Raw genomic sequence first — 17732 nt, 5'->3', positions numbered from 1 at the left:
GTGGTTATTTATTTGAATGCTCTTAAAGCGCTGTAATGAGCCATAGACAGTAATCTACAAGCAGTGACTGACTCAGTAAGTTTACAGAGCTGCACACTTTACCCGTTCAACTGATCCAGCGGGACAGGAAGGCTCGAAACCACAAACACCACAGCTCTCAACTGAACCCTGAGCGGGGAGGAGAAAAAACACACACATCTTACTTTCTCTGTCCCTTACAGACCAGCCTGCAATACGAGGTGGTGAGCCCACCCTGCCCAACATCCAAGCCTGTTAATAATCCTGATTTGCTTTCAAAGGCTGCAGCGCATTGTAGCACTACACAGACTGCACATCTGAATGGGTGTTGGGCGCTTTATTATTTATAGGAGCCAAAGCACTCACCCTAAGCTCAACAGAGAGGAAATCATCACAGCGGGATCCCAGGTTTGGGGGCTCCAACAGCTGATCAATGCCATAGGCAATGCCCCCATCAAACTCCATGTGCCTCTGGACAATCTTAGCATTGCCATTGTCCACCAAGAGCTCCCCCTGCAAAGAAGGAAGAGAACGACTTGCTCAGATCTAAAGCATCTGCCAGGTCTTATTTTAAGCAGTGCAGAGAGGCTAAAATGCAGCTCCCAGCTCACACAAAGCACAAGCACTCAGGGCTTTTTGTGGGGAACCAAGCCAGGTGCAATTCATTCCGTAATGTGGACAGGCTGCCCCTTCACAAGGTATTAAATCCCTGGAAGTGCTGATCCTCCATGTTGGTCTATTTGGGCCCTGCCAGTAGCGCACAAGAGATGGACATATTGCCTGGCCACTCTACCCATTCCCATGGTGCCTGTGCAAATCCACCCTTGGGCTTAAGTTTGGAGAGCCTTGCACAGAGCTGTATGTAATTCAGCCTAAACAATTAAGTCCCATGTTCCATGCACGTGGTCTGTCCTGAGTATTTGGGATTGGGGTTGGAGGGGAGGGGAGAGAATAATTAAAATTTTATGCCCACTTCTTAAGTAAAAAAAAAAAACCCTACCCACACCACTTTCTCAGATCTAGAGCACATGTAATGTATTAGGGTCCAATCCACCTCCCGAAGTAGGCAACCAAAGGAATCCCACTGGCCTGCAGGACTTTAAACAAGAACTTTTTTTCCCCTTGCACTTGCACAGCATCTCCTATCTGAGGATCAAATTTATCTACTGCAATAAAACTCCCTGTGTGAGAGTATGATTGCAGCCATTTTGATTAATGGGAAGCAGACACAGAGAGTGGTTAAGAGATCTGATTGTGGCTACACACAGCAAGTTGGCGGCAGAGCCAAGATTAAGAGAAAGTAAAAAAAATGTATTTTATTTTCTACAAAAAATATTAATTGAAAATATTCATAGATTTTTGGGAGGTTTCAGCTGTTGAAAAACCACCATCAATTTTTCTATAAAAACGTGAAAAAAAATGATGAAAATGGATATTTTCTTGCAAAATTTCCGTTTTGTCAAAAAAAAAACTTTTGTTAAAAAAAGTTGACAATTTTTTTTTTTTTTTTTACTGGAGCTAATTAAAAGCCAGAATTTTTGGCTCTCAGTTCCACTTTTCTAATTACTACGCCCCTTGCCTTTGAGAAACAATGTGTCAATAAATGCTTCCCATAAGCTCAGAAGAGGCGAAACCCAGCAGTGAAACTTTTACAAGAGCCAGAAAAATTTACTCATCAGAAACCAAAATTCCACAGATTCATAGAATTTAAGGCCAGAAAAGATCATTCTATCATCTATTCTGACCTTGGGTACAGTGTCGCTGACTAAAGCATGCCTTCCAGAAAGCATCCAGTCTTGATTTGAGGACATCAGGGGATGGAGAATTCATCATTCCTCTTGTGAGTTTGTTGCAGTGATTAATTATCCTCACTATTAAAAAACTGTACCTTATATCTAATTTAAATATGTCTGGCTTCAGCATCCAGCCACTGGTTCTTGTTATTGCCTTTCTCTGCGAGATTAAAAGCTCTTTAGTGCTCACATTTTTCTCCCCGTGGAGATAGTTATACACTGTAATCAAGTCACCTCTATGACTTCTTGTGCATAAACTAAACAGATTGTGTCTTTAGATCTCCCAGTGCAAGACGTTTTCTTCAGCTCTTGGATCATTTTTGTTGCTCTTCTCTGCACCCTCTCTAATTTTTCAACATTCTTTACAAATTATGGACACCAGAACTGGATGCAGTAGGCCAGCATCAGTCTTGCCAATGCCAAATACAGAGAAAAAAGCCATCTCCCTACTCCAGCTTGCTACTCTCCTGTTTATACAGCCAAGTTTGCCACAGCATCGCACTGGGGGCTCATGTTGAGTTGTTTGTCCACTATGAACCCCTAACCCTTTTCAGTCATTGCTTTCCAGGATACAGTCTGCCATTCTGTAGGTATTGCCTGCATTCCTTAGTCTTAGATTTATGACCTTACATTTGGTTGTAAAATGCATTTTATTTAAATAGGCCCAAGCTTACTAAGTGATCCAGTTTACTCTGTATATGACGGTCATCAGCATTATTTACCGCCTCACCAATTGTGTCATCTGCACATTTTATCAGCAGTGATTTTATATTTACTTCACTCATGAAAACATTCAGTAGCATTAGGCCTCGTTCTGATCCCTGTTGAACTCTAGTAGAAAGACCTCCATTTGATGATTCCCCATAGAGCTGCCCCTCAGCCAGGTGCATTGGCCGCTGCAGAAGTCACAGAGGTCATGGAAAGTCACTGAATCCATGACCTCTGTGACAAACTCACAGTCTAATTAATGGGGTTATCCTGCTTGTCCTTTTTGAATATTAGCAAAATATTAGCATCCTTCCAATCTTCTGTAATTTCCTTGGTATTCCAAGATTCATTAAAAATTAACATCAACAGGCCAGAGATCTCCACAGTCAACTCTTTTAGGATTCTTAGGTGCAAGTTATCCAGCCTTCTGATTTAAAAATGTTTACGCTAGTAGATGCTATTTAACATCCTCCTTAGATCCTAACAGACTCAACAGGCTTCACCCTCACATTATATGACTACTTTATTCTGCTTCTTTCCAAATACAAAAGAGAAATATTAATTGAACACTTTTTGCTTTTTCTGTGTCATTAACAATCTTACCCTCTTTATCGAGTAATCAGCCTATGCTATTGTTAGGATTTTTTTATTCCTAATATACTTAAGCTCCTTCTTATTGTCCTTGGCTATGCCAGCCATGGATTTTTCCTTGACATCTTTAGAGTCTCATCAATTTTCGATACTTCGCAACTTCTAATTTATACTAATTATGTTATCTAAGTCCCCTTTTTTCCATTTGTTATATATTGTTTTTTTATTTGTAACTGCTGCCTTCACTTCCCCACTAACCCAAGCTGCACTTTTAACCAAAATTGTTGTCCTTCTTGATTGAGCAATTGTGGCTTTTTGGCCCTCTCTTCTTAAAGCACTCCCTATTTTCATTCACATATTTCTGTCTAAATTTAGCTCACCATTACCTGTTCTGTATAAAACAGCATTAACTCTCCAAGGTTTTTGAAACATCTGCTTAATAAAAGATATCCCTTCTGCTACCCCTAGTACATTGCAGTTGCTTGAGTGCACACACATGCACTGTACACTTAGTACCCACTCACCATTCAATTACAACCTACATGAATAACTGTGTGGGTCTTTGCTTCCCCCTAGTGGCTAAAACAGATAAAGAGGTTTGTAAGTGTGTACACCAGTCAGAACTGATCCTTTAGCTCAGAAAGTTGACACTCATGCTTTTAGATGAGGAGTACCCAAGTTCAGTTCTTGCAGGTGACCCTTTCTGTAGCAGCAGTCACAACTCAACTGCTTCTATATATTGGTTCCACAAAAAAATATACAACCAAGACTCTGTTACTTACGACATTGCTCTTGCTGCAGCTGAATGAGATGGTGGATCCATGCATGGTCCTTACAGAAGCAATATGTGGCAGGTTACCAGCTACAACCTGAAGACAGATAGAAGTAACATGAGGGATGAGGTCAGGCAAACTAAAGATTTATATGTGTGTCAGAAAAGATTCCCCTTTGAAAACACAATTCCAGCCACTACCCTGAGTAGAGCTTTATGAAAACACAGGTACATATGGATAGAATAATACCTAGCTCTTATACCCTAATTGTCAATAGTAGATCTCAAATTACTTTACAATGGGGAAACTGAGGAACAGAGGTGAAGTAATTTGCTCAAGGTCACCCAACAGGTCACCAACGCAGTGGCAGAGCTGGGAATAGAATGCAGGTCCTCTGAGTCCCAGTCCAGTGGTCTAGCCACTAAGCAAACTGATTCCCTACTGGAACTACTTAAATATTATCAGTTTGGTTTTGGACCCTTCAGTGGTTTGTAAGTGGTTCACAAACCAACCCTCGTTTCCTTTAGCTGTATTTGTTACAGGGCCGGCTCCAGGCACCAGCCGAGCAAGCTCATGCTTGGGGCGGCAGATTCTACAGGGCGGCATTCCGTCCACACCTAGGGCGGCAAGGCCACTTTTTTGTTGGTTTGTTTGCTTGCTGCTCTGGCAGCCCTGTAGGGGGCGGTGGCGCACAGGAGGGGAGCGCCCTGCAGCAAAGTCTGCAGGGCAGCCCGCGTCCTTCCCTCCCTGCTGACCAGAGCGGTGCAGAGTCCTCCTGGCAGGCGGCACGGCGGTCGGGGCCACGTGGTGAGCGCCCCGCTGAAGCGCTGGCTGCCCCCCTGCTCTCTCTCCCCCCTCGCTCCCGCCGCTAGACCGGGCGCGCACTCTGCAGCACCCCTGCACCTTGGCTCCGGCCGCCCTGTAGGTTTTTTTTATTTTGTTTTTTCCCCTGCTTTGCCGGCCAAGCTGTTGTTCCCCTCCCCCCCATTTGCCGGTCCAGCTGTGCCGTTTTAGTTTTGTTCTCCCCCGCATTACCAGTCCAGCCGCGCAGTGTTTTTTTTCCCCTCCTGCTTTGTCACTCCGGCGTGTGCCCCCCCCTTTTTTTTTTGCTTGAGGCAGCAAAAAGTATTTGGTCAAACAGCTGAGAGGAATAATTTTCACACTACAGGCTGTTTGCAAACCTCACTTTGCCTATTTGTGTCATGACTATTTATGACTTTGATGCCAAAGTCACACAGGATTTGTTTCTGCTACCTGGTTGGATGACACATATTTTAAAAAACAGGAGAACCCTTTTTTTGGGGGGGTAGGGGAGGGATGAATCCATGCAGTTTTTAGGATTCACAGGCATTTTCCTGAAAGCCTGGCAGATGTCTAAATACTGGCCAATGAGGAATGAGGTCACTAACTGTGATGAATGGAATTTGGCACCTTCTAAATGAAAATGTGTCAATACCCTAGTATGGGTCTCTCTTTCCTATAGAGGAGCCTGTGCTTCTTTTGTGATGTTGAGCGTATGCAGGCTCAGCTGCATTTAACTCGCTTACACCTGGTGGGACCTCTCGGAGCTGCTTTTGAGCTGGGAATTAACCCTTGTTATCCCAGGCCATTGGCTTGTTTGGCAGGAACTCCTCCTAGGGACTCCTGAGTAGGTTTCAGAGTCTCCTCCCTGGGGTGCCAAAATACCTGTGCCTCCCATCACACTGACGTGGCAATCAATGATGCACTACCTAGACCATGATAAGTACTTGGCTGATTTAAAAAGAAATTCAGGTGGCTTGAGCCTTTTACCTTCATATCCCTAATCATGTGCATTTTGAGATAGGCTGCCAGCTTGTCCCTGTGGTCTTTATTGTACAACCACGATTGCATCTTCTTAGGCAGGGCATTAAATACAGCATCAGTAGGCCACAGCATGGTGAAGGGTCTGTGAGCAGAGTTGTTAACCAGAGATAGCAGTTCTGCTTCCTGTCCAGAGACATAAGACAACATGGAAACAACAAATACATACAGTGTCTGCATGAAGGATCCACATAGCCCAGAACTAGACAGTCTTCCTAGGGAATTCAAACCATTTACCCTCAGTAGTTTGCTGTAGATTTTGTAGCCATATGCTTCTGCCACCTCAGTGATGCTTTGCTAGAAAATAAAAATTAAACAAAACCATTACAAAAAGTGAGAGCTTGTTTCACTTACTAGAGTTCCTAATAAATGAGCAAATTCAGTCAATTCCCAGAGCCAAGTATGCAAGAGAGGCTTTACCTAGTGATGTAAAAAGCAATCTGCGCACATCTCTACTTGTCAGGTTTGTCCTATCACCGGCCTGCATGGATAGATCCTAGCTTCCTCCTCGCCAACTCACATCCACATGTACCATGAGCACAGCTGGCTCCACAGTGTAACCTCTTTATGCTTAAACCACCCCATGCACTACTGATAAATGAAATTCCTAGAGTACAGTAACCTTGTGCCTAAGAAATCTGTAGCAGTATTACTCATTCGCTACACTACCATTCACTCTGGGGTTGGAGAAAAATCTCAGGGTGATGATCATTCATTAAAATGGTTTTGTTTCACACATACCTGTGTTAAATGGGAAGAAATGTTCTCACTCTGCAAATCTGCTGGGATTAAAATCTTGTCAATGATATGGATCACCCCATTCTTGCCAACAATGTCACTGGTGATGATCGTTGCCTCCTCATTTAGATGCACGCTATTCTGCAGAAGAAGGGACACAATACAGTGAATGCAGATTTCCAGTGAGATGTGACCTGCCCCTGTAGCTCATCTGCAGAATGCTGTGGAATCCTTCTAGATGAAAGGTGCTAGCTCTCAGGTATTTTTAGTTAAAGTCATGGACAGGTCATGAGCAATAAACAAAAATTCACAGCCTGTGACCTGTCCATGACTTGTACTAAAAATACCTGTGATTAAATCTGGGGAAAGAGGGGGACGGCGGCGCTGGGCAGGAGAACCAGGGGCCACCACTGCCCAGAGCCATGGACTATGGCTACTCTAGCTGCCCCTGGACCACTGCTGGGGGCCACTGGAGCAGCAGCTGGTGTGGCTGTCCCAGGGCCTCACCTGAGCAGCTGGTTCCGGGGTCAGCCACATTGGCCCTTGTAGAAGTCACAGAGGTCACGGAAAGTCACGGATTCTGTGACAGACACGGACCTCTAATCATGACGGACAACTACCTCTTTCATCATAATCCTTATTCTGTGTCCTGACAAAGCCGTGATGGACTTGTGTGTCTCCAGTTCGCTGGCCAGCAGTTTCTGACAACTCACTATGTGATAGCGAAGCAAATCTTTGATGAGGCTTTTGTTCGTCCATTCACTGAACTGAAGAGAGGAAATTGGAAATACAACAAACTATCATGTTAGGACATTTCTGGAAGTGATTACTTTAGCAAATGACTAAAATGACAGGGAATATGATGAGTTTTTTGCTCTACCAACCCTTAACCATTATTCCTTGCTGAAAGCCAAGTCCTGATCCAATACACGTAAAATGGATCACAGGTAGCTGAATTATGGGGTTATATTCCAAAAGAGGCTCCAAGTGACTTCAGATGATGGAAGTGAGCAGAAAATTCAAGTCACTGGCTCAAGGAGAAAAAGTAACTTTGGCCTCAAACTGTCAGCATCCAGGATTGGCCACATTCTGAACAGAGTAGGGGGGCCAAACCAAAACCTCAGGTTTACTTTGGGGAGATCCAGATCTGGGTTTTTCACAGGTCCCTTTCCCTGTAATGGACTAGAACCCCCAACGTCTGAACATCCCTGACCTTTGGGACCATTTGTTTCTGAACTTCGAGGCTTGTGGACAGGGCCCCATGTCCACCCCACTGCAGTGCAGCAGAATGCAAATTAAACAGAAACAAACCAAAACCAACCCAACAAAAAGAACCAATAAAGGGGTTTATTGAAAGAAATATGAAAACAAATACCATGGGATATTAAATTCCACTTATTTTCCTGTGCCACAACATTTTTGCAGGTCTGGAGATATTTGTATTAACAATGCAGAACTGCACAGTACCAGTTATCAGGGGTTGTGGCGAAGCTGAAGGTTTTGGCACCTGCTGGACATTTTGATTGTCCTCGTTAGGTTTCAGAATTAAAACCCTCTTGGACACGAAAGGGGATGCAGTTCACCCCCCTCAGAGCTATTGCTCCATGCAGTCTGCAGATTCAAGTAGACATCAATGCCTCTGTTTATACACAGCTCACGTTTTAAAAGGTTTTCTTGGTTACCACAAAATCTAGAAAATTAATTAATTTTTCAATGAAAACTTATATTCTGGAACACAAAAATGAAGTAAGGGGTGGATTCTTCAGAACTGGGGTCATGTGTAGTTCTAAAGCTAATGGTATTGTGAAGCCAGAACAGGAGAGAATCCAGCCTGGCTGGCAAGATGGTTAGTGCACCTCCTAGTTGAGGGTTCTGTTATAGCAAAGGCCACATTACAAGCATGCTATTGGCTTGAATAGGACCAGAGACTGAGGAAGAATCCAACGAGCACCTCAGGATTTAAATACAGTTAAAAAGTTGGGGTGTTTTTGACCCCTTGAGTCAACTAAATAGAATCTAAGGAAATAGAAGTTTGTCTGAGAGGAAATCATAGCCTGACCACACCAAATAACTGACAAAGCTAGGGAGTCAGAGAAGGGGACCGAAAGGAGGGGCTGCTTACCGTTGTACTGTTTTGTATTGAATCCGCATGTGGAACAAAGATGGTGAAAGGCCCCTCTCCACTTAACTCCTTGATTTTGAAGGCCTAAAAGCACAGAGTAAGCACCAGGAACAAAAACAAAGCAAAACAGAAACCAAACACAATTCTCATTAGCCAGAGCTTTTCACGAAAACACCGGGCAATTTTTATACTTTTAGACAATAATTACTGTTTGTCACCAACCAGTATCTGCTTAAAGAACTCGGATGTTGCTTTGCTTCTCAGGAGCTCCTAAAATAAATCAGAATAGCTAACGTTAATGGCGAGTCTCTCTATAAATCTCTTGGGGTTTGATGCAAAGAAAACCCTTCCCATCAGCTCACTAAACTGATCTTGCCACTGACCTCTAGGGTGCTCTTCCTACCCCATACATAGAGACTCAGGTCCTTTGACTACACTAAGCTTGTTTTTCTAGTATTTCCCTTGCTACAGCTAAGGTTTCGATAAGGGTTAGACAACACAGCGGTTAAAATGCTGGTAGACAACCTGCACTGGGACCCACCAGCTGCAACCACCTATCCATAGTAGCAGGGGTAGGAAAGTTTAGGGGAAAAGCCTAATGTAGACAATCCCTTCATAGGAGTTAACTCAGGGATTTTACCTGGCCCAGCATTTAGGCCATATCTTTTCTTGCAGAATTGCCCATGGAGCAGTCACACACATCCACTCTGCGTTAGCCTGTTTGTGCCAGCAGCATGGATATCTCCAACTACAACCAGCAAGTGACACACAAGACATGAGCAGGGCACATTGTCCCATCATAACAACTGTAATTAATACTAGGCATTAACACGGCACACATGTAAAGAGCTCTTCCCCCATAGATTTAATATAGGCACCACTGTTGAAATGGAGAGGTCACACAATGAGTTGGGGCAGAGTTGGGAACAGAACCCAGGCCTCCCTGACATCCAGTCTGGTGACATGCTCCTTGACGGCCTTTAGCCCCTACCCTTCGAACTAGTGATGTTCTCCCAGTTCCACCAGCCCGAAGAACCAGATGTCACTCCTGAAAAACTCTTTATTTGCCCCCTGAACACACTGGTGCTGGAAGTCACCCACCCATGGAACCCCAAGTGTCACTTTTACAGGGACACTTTTCAGAGTGCAGCTGCATTTCATTGCTGTTTTGCTGGGCATGGCTCCTCGTTTCAGCTTTCTCCTGGTTAGTAGGGACATCTGGCCAGGATTAAATGCATTTCTAACCCTTCTAGGTCTTTCATACATTTCCCAATCCCTTGGCTGAATTTCCAAATGTTTCCAGGTCACAAGAGTTCAGTATCCTGCTTATTTCCTGGTGTGCTGCTTCAGAAGAGGAAGTATTTCACCCAGACTAGTGCCCGTTCAAACACAATCCTAGCTGAATGCACTTTACCTACCTGATACACGCTGCCTCTGCAAGTGAACCCATCTCCAACTTGGGCCCAACCACAGGAGCAGTTTCGAGTCCCAGGTCCAGTGTACTTGCAGAAACCAAATTGACTACAGCCTCCATTATTCTGGCAGGAAAAATAAGAGCATCCCAATTAGTCACACAGCTAGTGGTCTGAAAGTTTATCTACCAGTTAGTAGCGGAACGCCCACTTCTTCGTGCCTGCTCCTGACTCAAGGTAACCTCTGACATTGTATTTTGCCCTCTAGTGTCATGCACTTCTATTGAAACTCAATATTTTATTAGTCTTTTTTTCCTCAGGTTTTCTTCCACCAAGCTGGCAAACACTGCTCTGAGACAGATAACTACACCAGGCCCAACAGAGGAAAAGCCATTCAAATAAGACAGCTCTGAAGGATTTAGCGATGAAGAAAAAAAATGGTTTACAGTGGCTTTTCAGCTGAAGTACAGTAATGAAATAGCATGGCAGATATTTGTTTTAAGCTTTCTACATGGGGCAGCTTAGTCGTTGTCATAAACATACAGCTAAGGGTAGCATAAAATCCCTCCTTACCTGTAAAGGGTTAAGAAACTCAGATAACCTGGTTGGCACATGACCAAAAGGACCAATAAGGGGAGAAGATACTTTCAAATCTATGGGGGAAGGTTTTTGGTTTCTTTGTTCTCTCGGAGTCAGCAAAGAACGAGGGCAGGGAAAATACATCTCCCTAAGCCATATCTGAACTAAGGATCTTATATTGCAGAAATAGTAAGTAATAGTAAAGAAATGCATTAGAGTTTGTTTTGTTTTAGCTTGTGAATTTCCCCTGTGCTAAGAGGAAGGTTTATCCCTGTTTTTGTAACTTTAAAGTTTTGCCCAGAGGGGAAAATCCTCTGTGGCTGAAATCTTTTCGTTATCCTGTAAAGTTATCTTCCATCCTGATTTTACAGAGGTGATTCTTTTACCTTTTCTTTAATTAAAATTTTCTTCTAAGAACCTGATTGTTTTTCAGAGTCCTAAAGACCCAGAGGGTTTAATCTGTGCTCACTTTGTAACCAATTGGTCGGGATATTATTCTCAAGCCTCCCCAGGAAAGGAGGTGTAGGGGCTTGGGGGGATATCTTGGGGGAGGTAGGGCTCCAAGTGGCCGTCCCTAAACGTTTGTTTAAATCACTTGGTGGTGGCAGCGATACAAAGGGCAAGGAAGGAATTGGTGCCTTGGAGAAGTTTTTAACCTAAGCTGGTAGAAATAAGCTTAGGGGGTCTTTCATGTGGGTCCCCACATCTGTACCCTAGAGTTTAGAGTGGGGAGGGAACCCTGAGAGTTGTCTAAGAACAAGACTTGGAAGGCCTAGACTGCATGAAACCGCAGTTCCGCTCAGTTCAGCCCTTCTGCTTTCTGAGGTAGATATATGGAGTACCAGAGAGACAAGGTCAGGGAGGTAACATGGAGTACCATACACTTAACTGTGGGTTGTGTGAGACTAGGCTTCTTTCTCAGCCTGCTCTAAAAGCTCAGTCCATATGTTATGTGGAGCCTAATCTCTCCCCTCCCTTGGGTTTGGTTTTATTAAAAAATAAATTAAAAAGAAGTTCAAATGAAATTTTCTCCTGAAGTTTGGCAACTCCTAGGATTCCTCTCTCAGGACTTCTCAGCGCACACACTAGATCAGAGATGGGCAAACTACGGCCCGCAGGCCACATCTGGCCCATGGGACCCTCCTGCCCGGCCCCTGAGCTCCTGGCCCTGGAGGCTTGCCCCGGCCCCTCCTCTGCTAGTCCCCCTCCCCTGCAGCCTCAGCTCACTCCATCACTGGTGCAATGCTTTAGGCAACAAGCCTGCGAGCTTCTGACCCAGTGCTCTGTGCTGCGTGGTGGTGGTGGCACAGTTGGCTCCAGCTGGGTTGTGCGGCTGTAGCACTGCCAGCCACCCGTGCTCCAGGAAGCGCAGTAAGGGGGCAGGGAGTGGGGAGGGTTGTATAGAGGGCAGGGAAATTTGAGGGTGGGGTGGGCAGGGATCCCAGAGGGGGCAGTCAGGAATGAGAGGAGGGGTTGGATGGGGTGGCAGGGGGCAGTCAAGGGCAGGGATTCCCAGGACAGTCAGGGGACAGAGAGAAGGGGTAGTTGGATGGGGCAGGGATCCCAGGGGGGACATCAGGAATGAGAGGAGGGGTTGGATGGGGCGGTGGGGTGGGAAGTTGGGGCAGAGGTTCTGGGGGGTCCATCAGGGGACAGGGGGTTGGAGCGGCAGTAGTCCCTGGGGGGGAAGATAGGGGGTAGGGGCTGGGCCATGACCCCCTCCCCTAACTGGCCCTCCATGCTATTTCCAAAACCTGATGCAGCCCTCAGGCCAAAAAGTTTGCCCATCCCTGCACTAGATCATGTCTCCCCAGTGCCCTTCTGATTTTCCTTATATGTGGCTGGGTTAATGAGCCACCTGCACAGATAATTCAACAAAAGCTCATTTAACAGTCTTCCAGGAGAATCAACACCTGTGTGAAGTGTGTCAGACAAAAACTGCCAGCCTGTTATAGAGGATGAGAGCAGAACTAGCTGAACATGAAAGAGGCAAGTTTCTCCACCAATATGTCTCAAACTTGACACAGAGTTCCACCTCCCGGAGCAAGAGGGGAGCTTGCTCTCTTTGTTGAGGCTGCCAATAAGCCCTCGTCCAGACTAACCCGCGGCATCGGCGGGTTAAAATCGATTGCTCGGGGATCGATATATCGTGTCTAGTCTGGACGCGGTGTATCGATCCCCGAGCGCGCTTACATCGATTCCGGAACTCCATCAATCCGAACGGAGTTCCGGAATCGACACGGAGAGCCGCGGACATCGATGCGGCGCCGTCCAGACTGGTGAGTACCTCGATTTTAGAAATTCGACTTCAGCTACGTTATTCTCGTAGCTGAAGTTGCGTATCTAAAATCGATTTTAATTCCTAGTCTGGACGTGGCCTAAGAGTGCCAGTTTCCTGCAAGTTGTGATGCTGTTTGTTTTACTCTGGACCGTGGAAACTTACATGCACTAGAAATTGGATCAACATTAGCAACCCATTCCACTGGCCAAGAAGCTTGTCTAATAGAAAGGAAGCAATGAATCAGAGAAGTTCAGTAGGGCATTAGTGTGCATATTATATGCATAACATGACAAGTTAGCTCATTCTGAACGGTTGCATGCTGGATAACTTTTGAATAACTCTGCCTATTAATGGTTTGCATGAAGAGAAGCTTAAGGGTTTAGTCCTTTGACAGTAAGTAAGAGGGAAATGCAGACAAACCTCACTGCAAAGATTGATGGGGACACATTGTTGCACACCATCTCCACTGTAGCCAGGAAGACAGTTACAAGCAACCTGTGAAGGAAAAACAAAGCTATTTTGTAGAGCTAAAAACAATATTGAAAACTTACAGTAGTCAAGCGGAACAAAGGGGTAAGAAGAGAGAGAGCATATTTCACCTAACAGTTTAAGGGTGCACTCTGTTCATTCATTAATAACCAGGTCCTGATTACTTAATAATCACCTAAGAAAATTCCCCAGCCTTTGGCCAACAGACTTTATATAGGCCAATATGCAGTTAACAGCTCTCAGACAGGGAGCCCCCTGTAGTTATCAGTTAGTTACAAGTAGATCCTTCTATATGAAAGAGAAAAAATGCAAAATGTTAGTAAAAAATATTCACAAGGGAAAGATTACCAATAACCCCAACGAACTCATCTGAGAAAAGGATTTGCTTACCAGATTTGGGCCTGTTTTAGTGCACTCTGCATAGCTGTGGCAATTCCCATTGCGCTCTAGACAGCCATCTATTTCTGCATCAAGAGAGTAGATCCGTGTTAACACAGCAGAAACCCAGAGTGGGAGGTGACCAGTGAGTGAAAAACATGACAGAGGAATAGCAAACAGAGCTCCCTCCAGCTGAAGATACTGTCACACAGAGGCAAATCATCACAGCAGTAACCATGAGAGTTTAGTGATGGAGAAACCAAAAAAGTTCCATTCATCACATCCTCTTGGTCTTGAAAATGTGGTTTAGAGCATATGGTGGGGAACAAGGAACTCCTGAGTTCTAATCCAAGGTTTGACTTCGACTTGGCATGTGGCTTGTTTGTGTGTCTCAGCCTCCCCCTACTATAAAATAGAGCAATAATCCTTATGAGTCTGTAAAGTGGTATCAAGTTGTGCAGTGACATAAGTGCTGACTAGCAGCATTAACATCTTCCCCAGTTTTAACCAACACTAGACTTGCTTTTATAACTTTCTCACAAATTGTGATGCTCCAAAAGATATGTGGCCCTTTGGTATTAGGGTCTGGCTCACCATACCAGCATGATTTCACCTCCCTGCAAAGTATTGCAGTTAAAACATAGATCAGAGCACTCACTTACCCTGGCACAGAGTCCCGTCTCCAGCATAGCCTTCCTTACAAGTGCAGGTATTCTCTCCAGCAGAAACATTAATACATGTTGCATATATGGAGCAACCACCATTATCAGTCACACATGGATTTATTTCTGTGACCAAAAAACAACAAAGGAAAAGATTTAGTGGGATACATATCCAAGCCCAATGGATTGACATTGCAAAGATGCAATTAATGAACTTAATGCAATTTTCCTCAGGCTCAGAGAAAGAAGATACTGCTTCTAAGAGCTGAAGCTTTATTTCTGGGGTTTAAAGTGTCTTATTTTCAGAAAGACCTTGTTGTAACAAAAAATATTAAACCATTTGCAATCAAAGATTGTTTTTGATGAAGCTAAAGCTCCTTTGTAGATACAGATGACTAATAAAGATGCTACTGAGGCTGATGCTGAAGGTGAGCTATCAAATTAATTGGTATAAGAATTTGATTAGCTAACAACTGATTGCTCTGAAGTACTTGCTGTGTGAATAGCTACAAACTATGCCAGAAAAAAAGCAGCACATCTGATTACAATAAAGCTTTTTCATCTGTATAACGACCCTGGTGAGATCAATACCAAAGGCAAGCTATTACATTCACTGGCACTATAACTTGATTAGCTTGGAATTTATTGCTTAAAGTGCCTAGTCTTTGCATAATTACAAATTATGCCAGAAAAAGCAATGTGATTCTGTTAGAATATTGTCCTTTACATCGTTTTGTTTTTTACATCTAGCAGATTTCAACACCATGGTGTCTTGAGTTGCATTTTGTTTTTTGGGGAGAGTGGCAGGGTTGGGAAAGGGGGGAGAAGGTTAATAAATGTGTTTGTCCTAGAGAGTCTTGTTTCAATAGTATTTATTGAGCAAGGCAGAATTTTCATGAAATGGTCAAATAGACTAAAATTCTAGACACTCTAAGAAGGTATATCCTATGGACCTGATCCATCACTGCAATCTATTGAGTGTCTGGAGCTATTCCAGAAATAATTCAGCCAATTCACATGCCATTCCCTTTATCCACCTGAGCAATAGGAACAGTTCCCTTTCTGGTCTAGACATGTGAAAAGGGTTGCATTAAGGTCCTGGAAACCCTCTGTACAGAAGTCAATAGGAAGTTCTGCACTTTGAGGCAACAGGGTTTTTGTGATCCTGCCCTGGATAATGCATTCAATCTTGCAATGCTTTCACAAACTAAAACCAGAATCTTACAGCTATGAAAGCAAGCAACCTTTGTGATCGCTCATTTGTGTAGCCTGTGCTGGCACTCGAGCACTGCATGTATGTTGGAAATACCTGAGCAATATGTTCCATTCCCAGTGTATCCAGCAGAGCAGGAGCAAATAGGCAGGGAATCCACAGAGCCATTAATGCAACTGAAACGACCAAGAGAGTGAACAATGACATTCTCGCCTTAACCTTACACCTGGTGATAGACTTCAGTATTATACAATGTTAAACGTAGCTACTATGGCAGCTAGATACTATGATAAGAGGTGAGTTTGATAGAATATGAGAAACAAAATCAAGCAGTTAAGCTTTTCTTTACAATGCCCAAAACTGATCCAAATACTTCATGCACAGGGTAACAGCTGCAAGGGACAGTTATCAAGAAGAGAGCACTATGCTTAGTGCATGAAGCACACTGGGCTTGTGAACACCATTCTGTACATCTGTAGATGCTGGAGCTGCATTAAAGAAGGTTGCCCTATTCATTACAGTACTTCAGGTATAGAATGAAAATAAGGGACTGAATAGCTCAGCTAACTGGTGATAGAGAGAAAGGGCTCCATAGCCTAAGTCACTGTTTTTAACCTGCCCCAGGTCAGCGGGGACATAAGGTCATTACTATCAGATGTCTTTCTGGTGCATATGTGAAGTGAGTTGCCTTTAGCCCTGTTCCTTGCAAGCCAGTGAGTCTCCATCTCGAAAACACTGTTTTAATAGGCACTGCTTAACCTGACTATCAGCAATATCAGCAGAGAGGCCAAGGACTGACCAAGCATGGAGACTGAGAGACCTTTTTACTCCTAGAGGTGGCCCCTCCAAGTCACTGGAGAGGCTCCTTAATGGGACAGTGGGTTGCCAGTGGGGGAAGCTGGGATTGCTGCTGTCTTACCTGGGCCTGTTCAGTCTAGCACCTGTCACCGTACTTAAAGGTTCACTGAATAGGTACAACACCCCCATTCCCCAACCCTAAAAGTGTCTTCTAGTTAATACTATTAAACCTACTGTGACAAAGCTCTGTCCTTGTCTCCATGGGTCCCGCATTTCCTGGTGGATTTTGCTAGCCTCAGAGCTCACTGTGACCCTCCATGTAGCCCTTCTCTCTCTAGAGGCAAGGGTCACAGTCTACTGAGTCATTTTCAACATGAGCCAATGAAGGAGGTGAGGAGAAGCTACCCTCCCTTGCACAGTCTCAGTTGTCTCCCAGTCTCAGTAATTAGTTGTGGGGGGGAGGGCAAAAAAGGGGGAGCCCAGGCCCACCCTCTATCCTGGGCTCCAGCCTAGGGACAAAACGGTTACCCACCTTTTAGTAACTGTTGTTCTTTGAGATGTATTGTTCGTGTCCATTCAAAGTAGGTGTGTGTGCGCTGCGTGCACACCAGCCGGAAGATTCTCCCCTAGCAGCGTCCGTAGGGTCAGCCCTGGCACCCCCTGGAGTGGCGCCACTACGGTGCCCAATAAAGGGACCCGCTGACCCTCCACCCCCTCAGTTCCTTCTTGCCGGCACTCCAACAGAGGGGCAGGAAGGTGGGTACTGGAATGGACATGAACAACACATCTCGAAGAACAACAGTTACTAAAAGGTGGGTAACCATTTTTTCTTCTTCGAGTGGTTGTTCATGTCCATTCAAAGTAGGTGACTCACAAGCTTAACCTTAGGTGGCGGGGTCGGAGATCACTGCTGACTGGAGTACTGCATGACCGAAGGCTGCATCATCCCTAGCCTGGTGCGTGATGGCATAGTGGGATGAGAACGTGTGGATGGAGGACCACATGGCCGCTCTACAAATCTCCTGAGCCGGGATCTGAGCCAGGAACGCCGCAGAGGAGGCCTGCACCGTAGTGGAGTGGGCCGTGACCGGAGAGACAGGGGTCTTAGCTATGTGGTAGCATTCCTGGATGCAGGTCGCGATCCGCCACTGTGATGAAGAGCTGAGTTGAGCATCTGAACGGCTTTGTACGCTCGATGTAAAAAGCCTAGGCCCTGTGGACATCCAGGGAATGTAACCTCTGCTCCTCATTGGAAGAGTGTGGTTTTGGATAGAACACCGGGAGAAAAATATCTTGATCCATGTGGAACTGTGAGATGACCTTGGGTAGGAAAGC

General features: G+C 44.8%; 1 protein-coding gene across 3 annotated transcripts in view; it reads right to left on the bottom strand.

Annotated features, from left to right (window-relative positions):
• STAB1 (stabilin 1) overlaps positions 1–17732 on the bottom strand; it is a 128318-nt gene that overhangs the window by 22421 nt on the left and 88165 nt on the right. For all 3 annotated transcript variants that reach the window (XM_030569075.1, XM_030569074.1, XM_030569076.1), the window contains 14 exons: positions 15696–15775; positions 14387–14512; positions 13737–13810; positions 13278–13352; positions 10004–10123; positions 8808–8855; positions 8586–8669; positions 7084–7230; positions 6467–6604; positions 5963–6022; positions 5675–5851; positions 3893–3979; positions 385–531; positions 103–168 (listed from right to left, as the gene is read on the bottom strand). In XM_030569075.1, coding sequence (XP_030424935.1) covers positions 103–168; positions 385–531; positions 3893–3979; positions 5675–5851; positions 5963–6022; positions 6467–6604; positions 7084–7230; positions 8586–8669; positions 8808–8855; positions 10004–10123; positions 13278–13352; positions 13737–13810; positions 14387–14512; positions 15696–15775 — 1429 coding nt within the window. The remainder of the gene's footprint in view (positions 1–102; positions 169–384; positions 532–3892; positions 3980–5674; positions 5852–5962; positions 6023–6466; positions 6605–7083; positions 7231–8585; positions 8670–8807; positions 8856–10003; positions 10124–13277; positions 13353–13736; positions 13811–14386; positions 14513–15695; positions 15776–17732) is intronic.

The sequence above is a fragment of the Gopherus evgoodei genome, chromosome 7 (genome assembly GCF_007399415.2).
Source record: "Gopherus evgoodei ecotype Sinaloan lineage chromosome 7, rGopEvg1_v1.p, whole genome shotgun sequence".
Lineage (NCBI taxonomy): Eukaryota > Metazoa > Chordata > Testudines > Testudinidae > Gopherus > Gopherus evgoodei.
The sequence above is the reverse complement of the archived record's forward strand: the minus strand, read 5'-3'. Positions and strand labels throughout refer to the sequence as shown.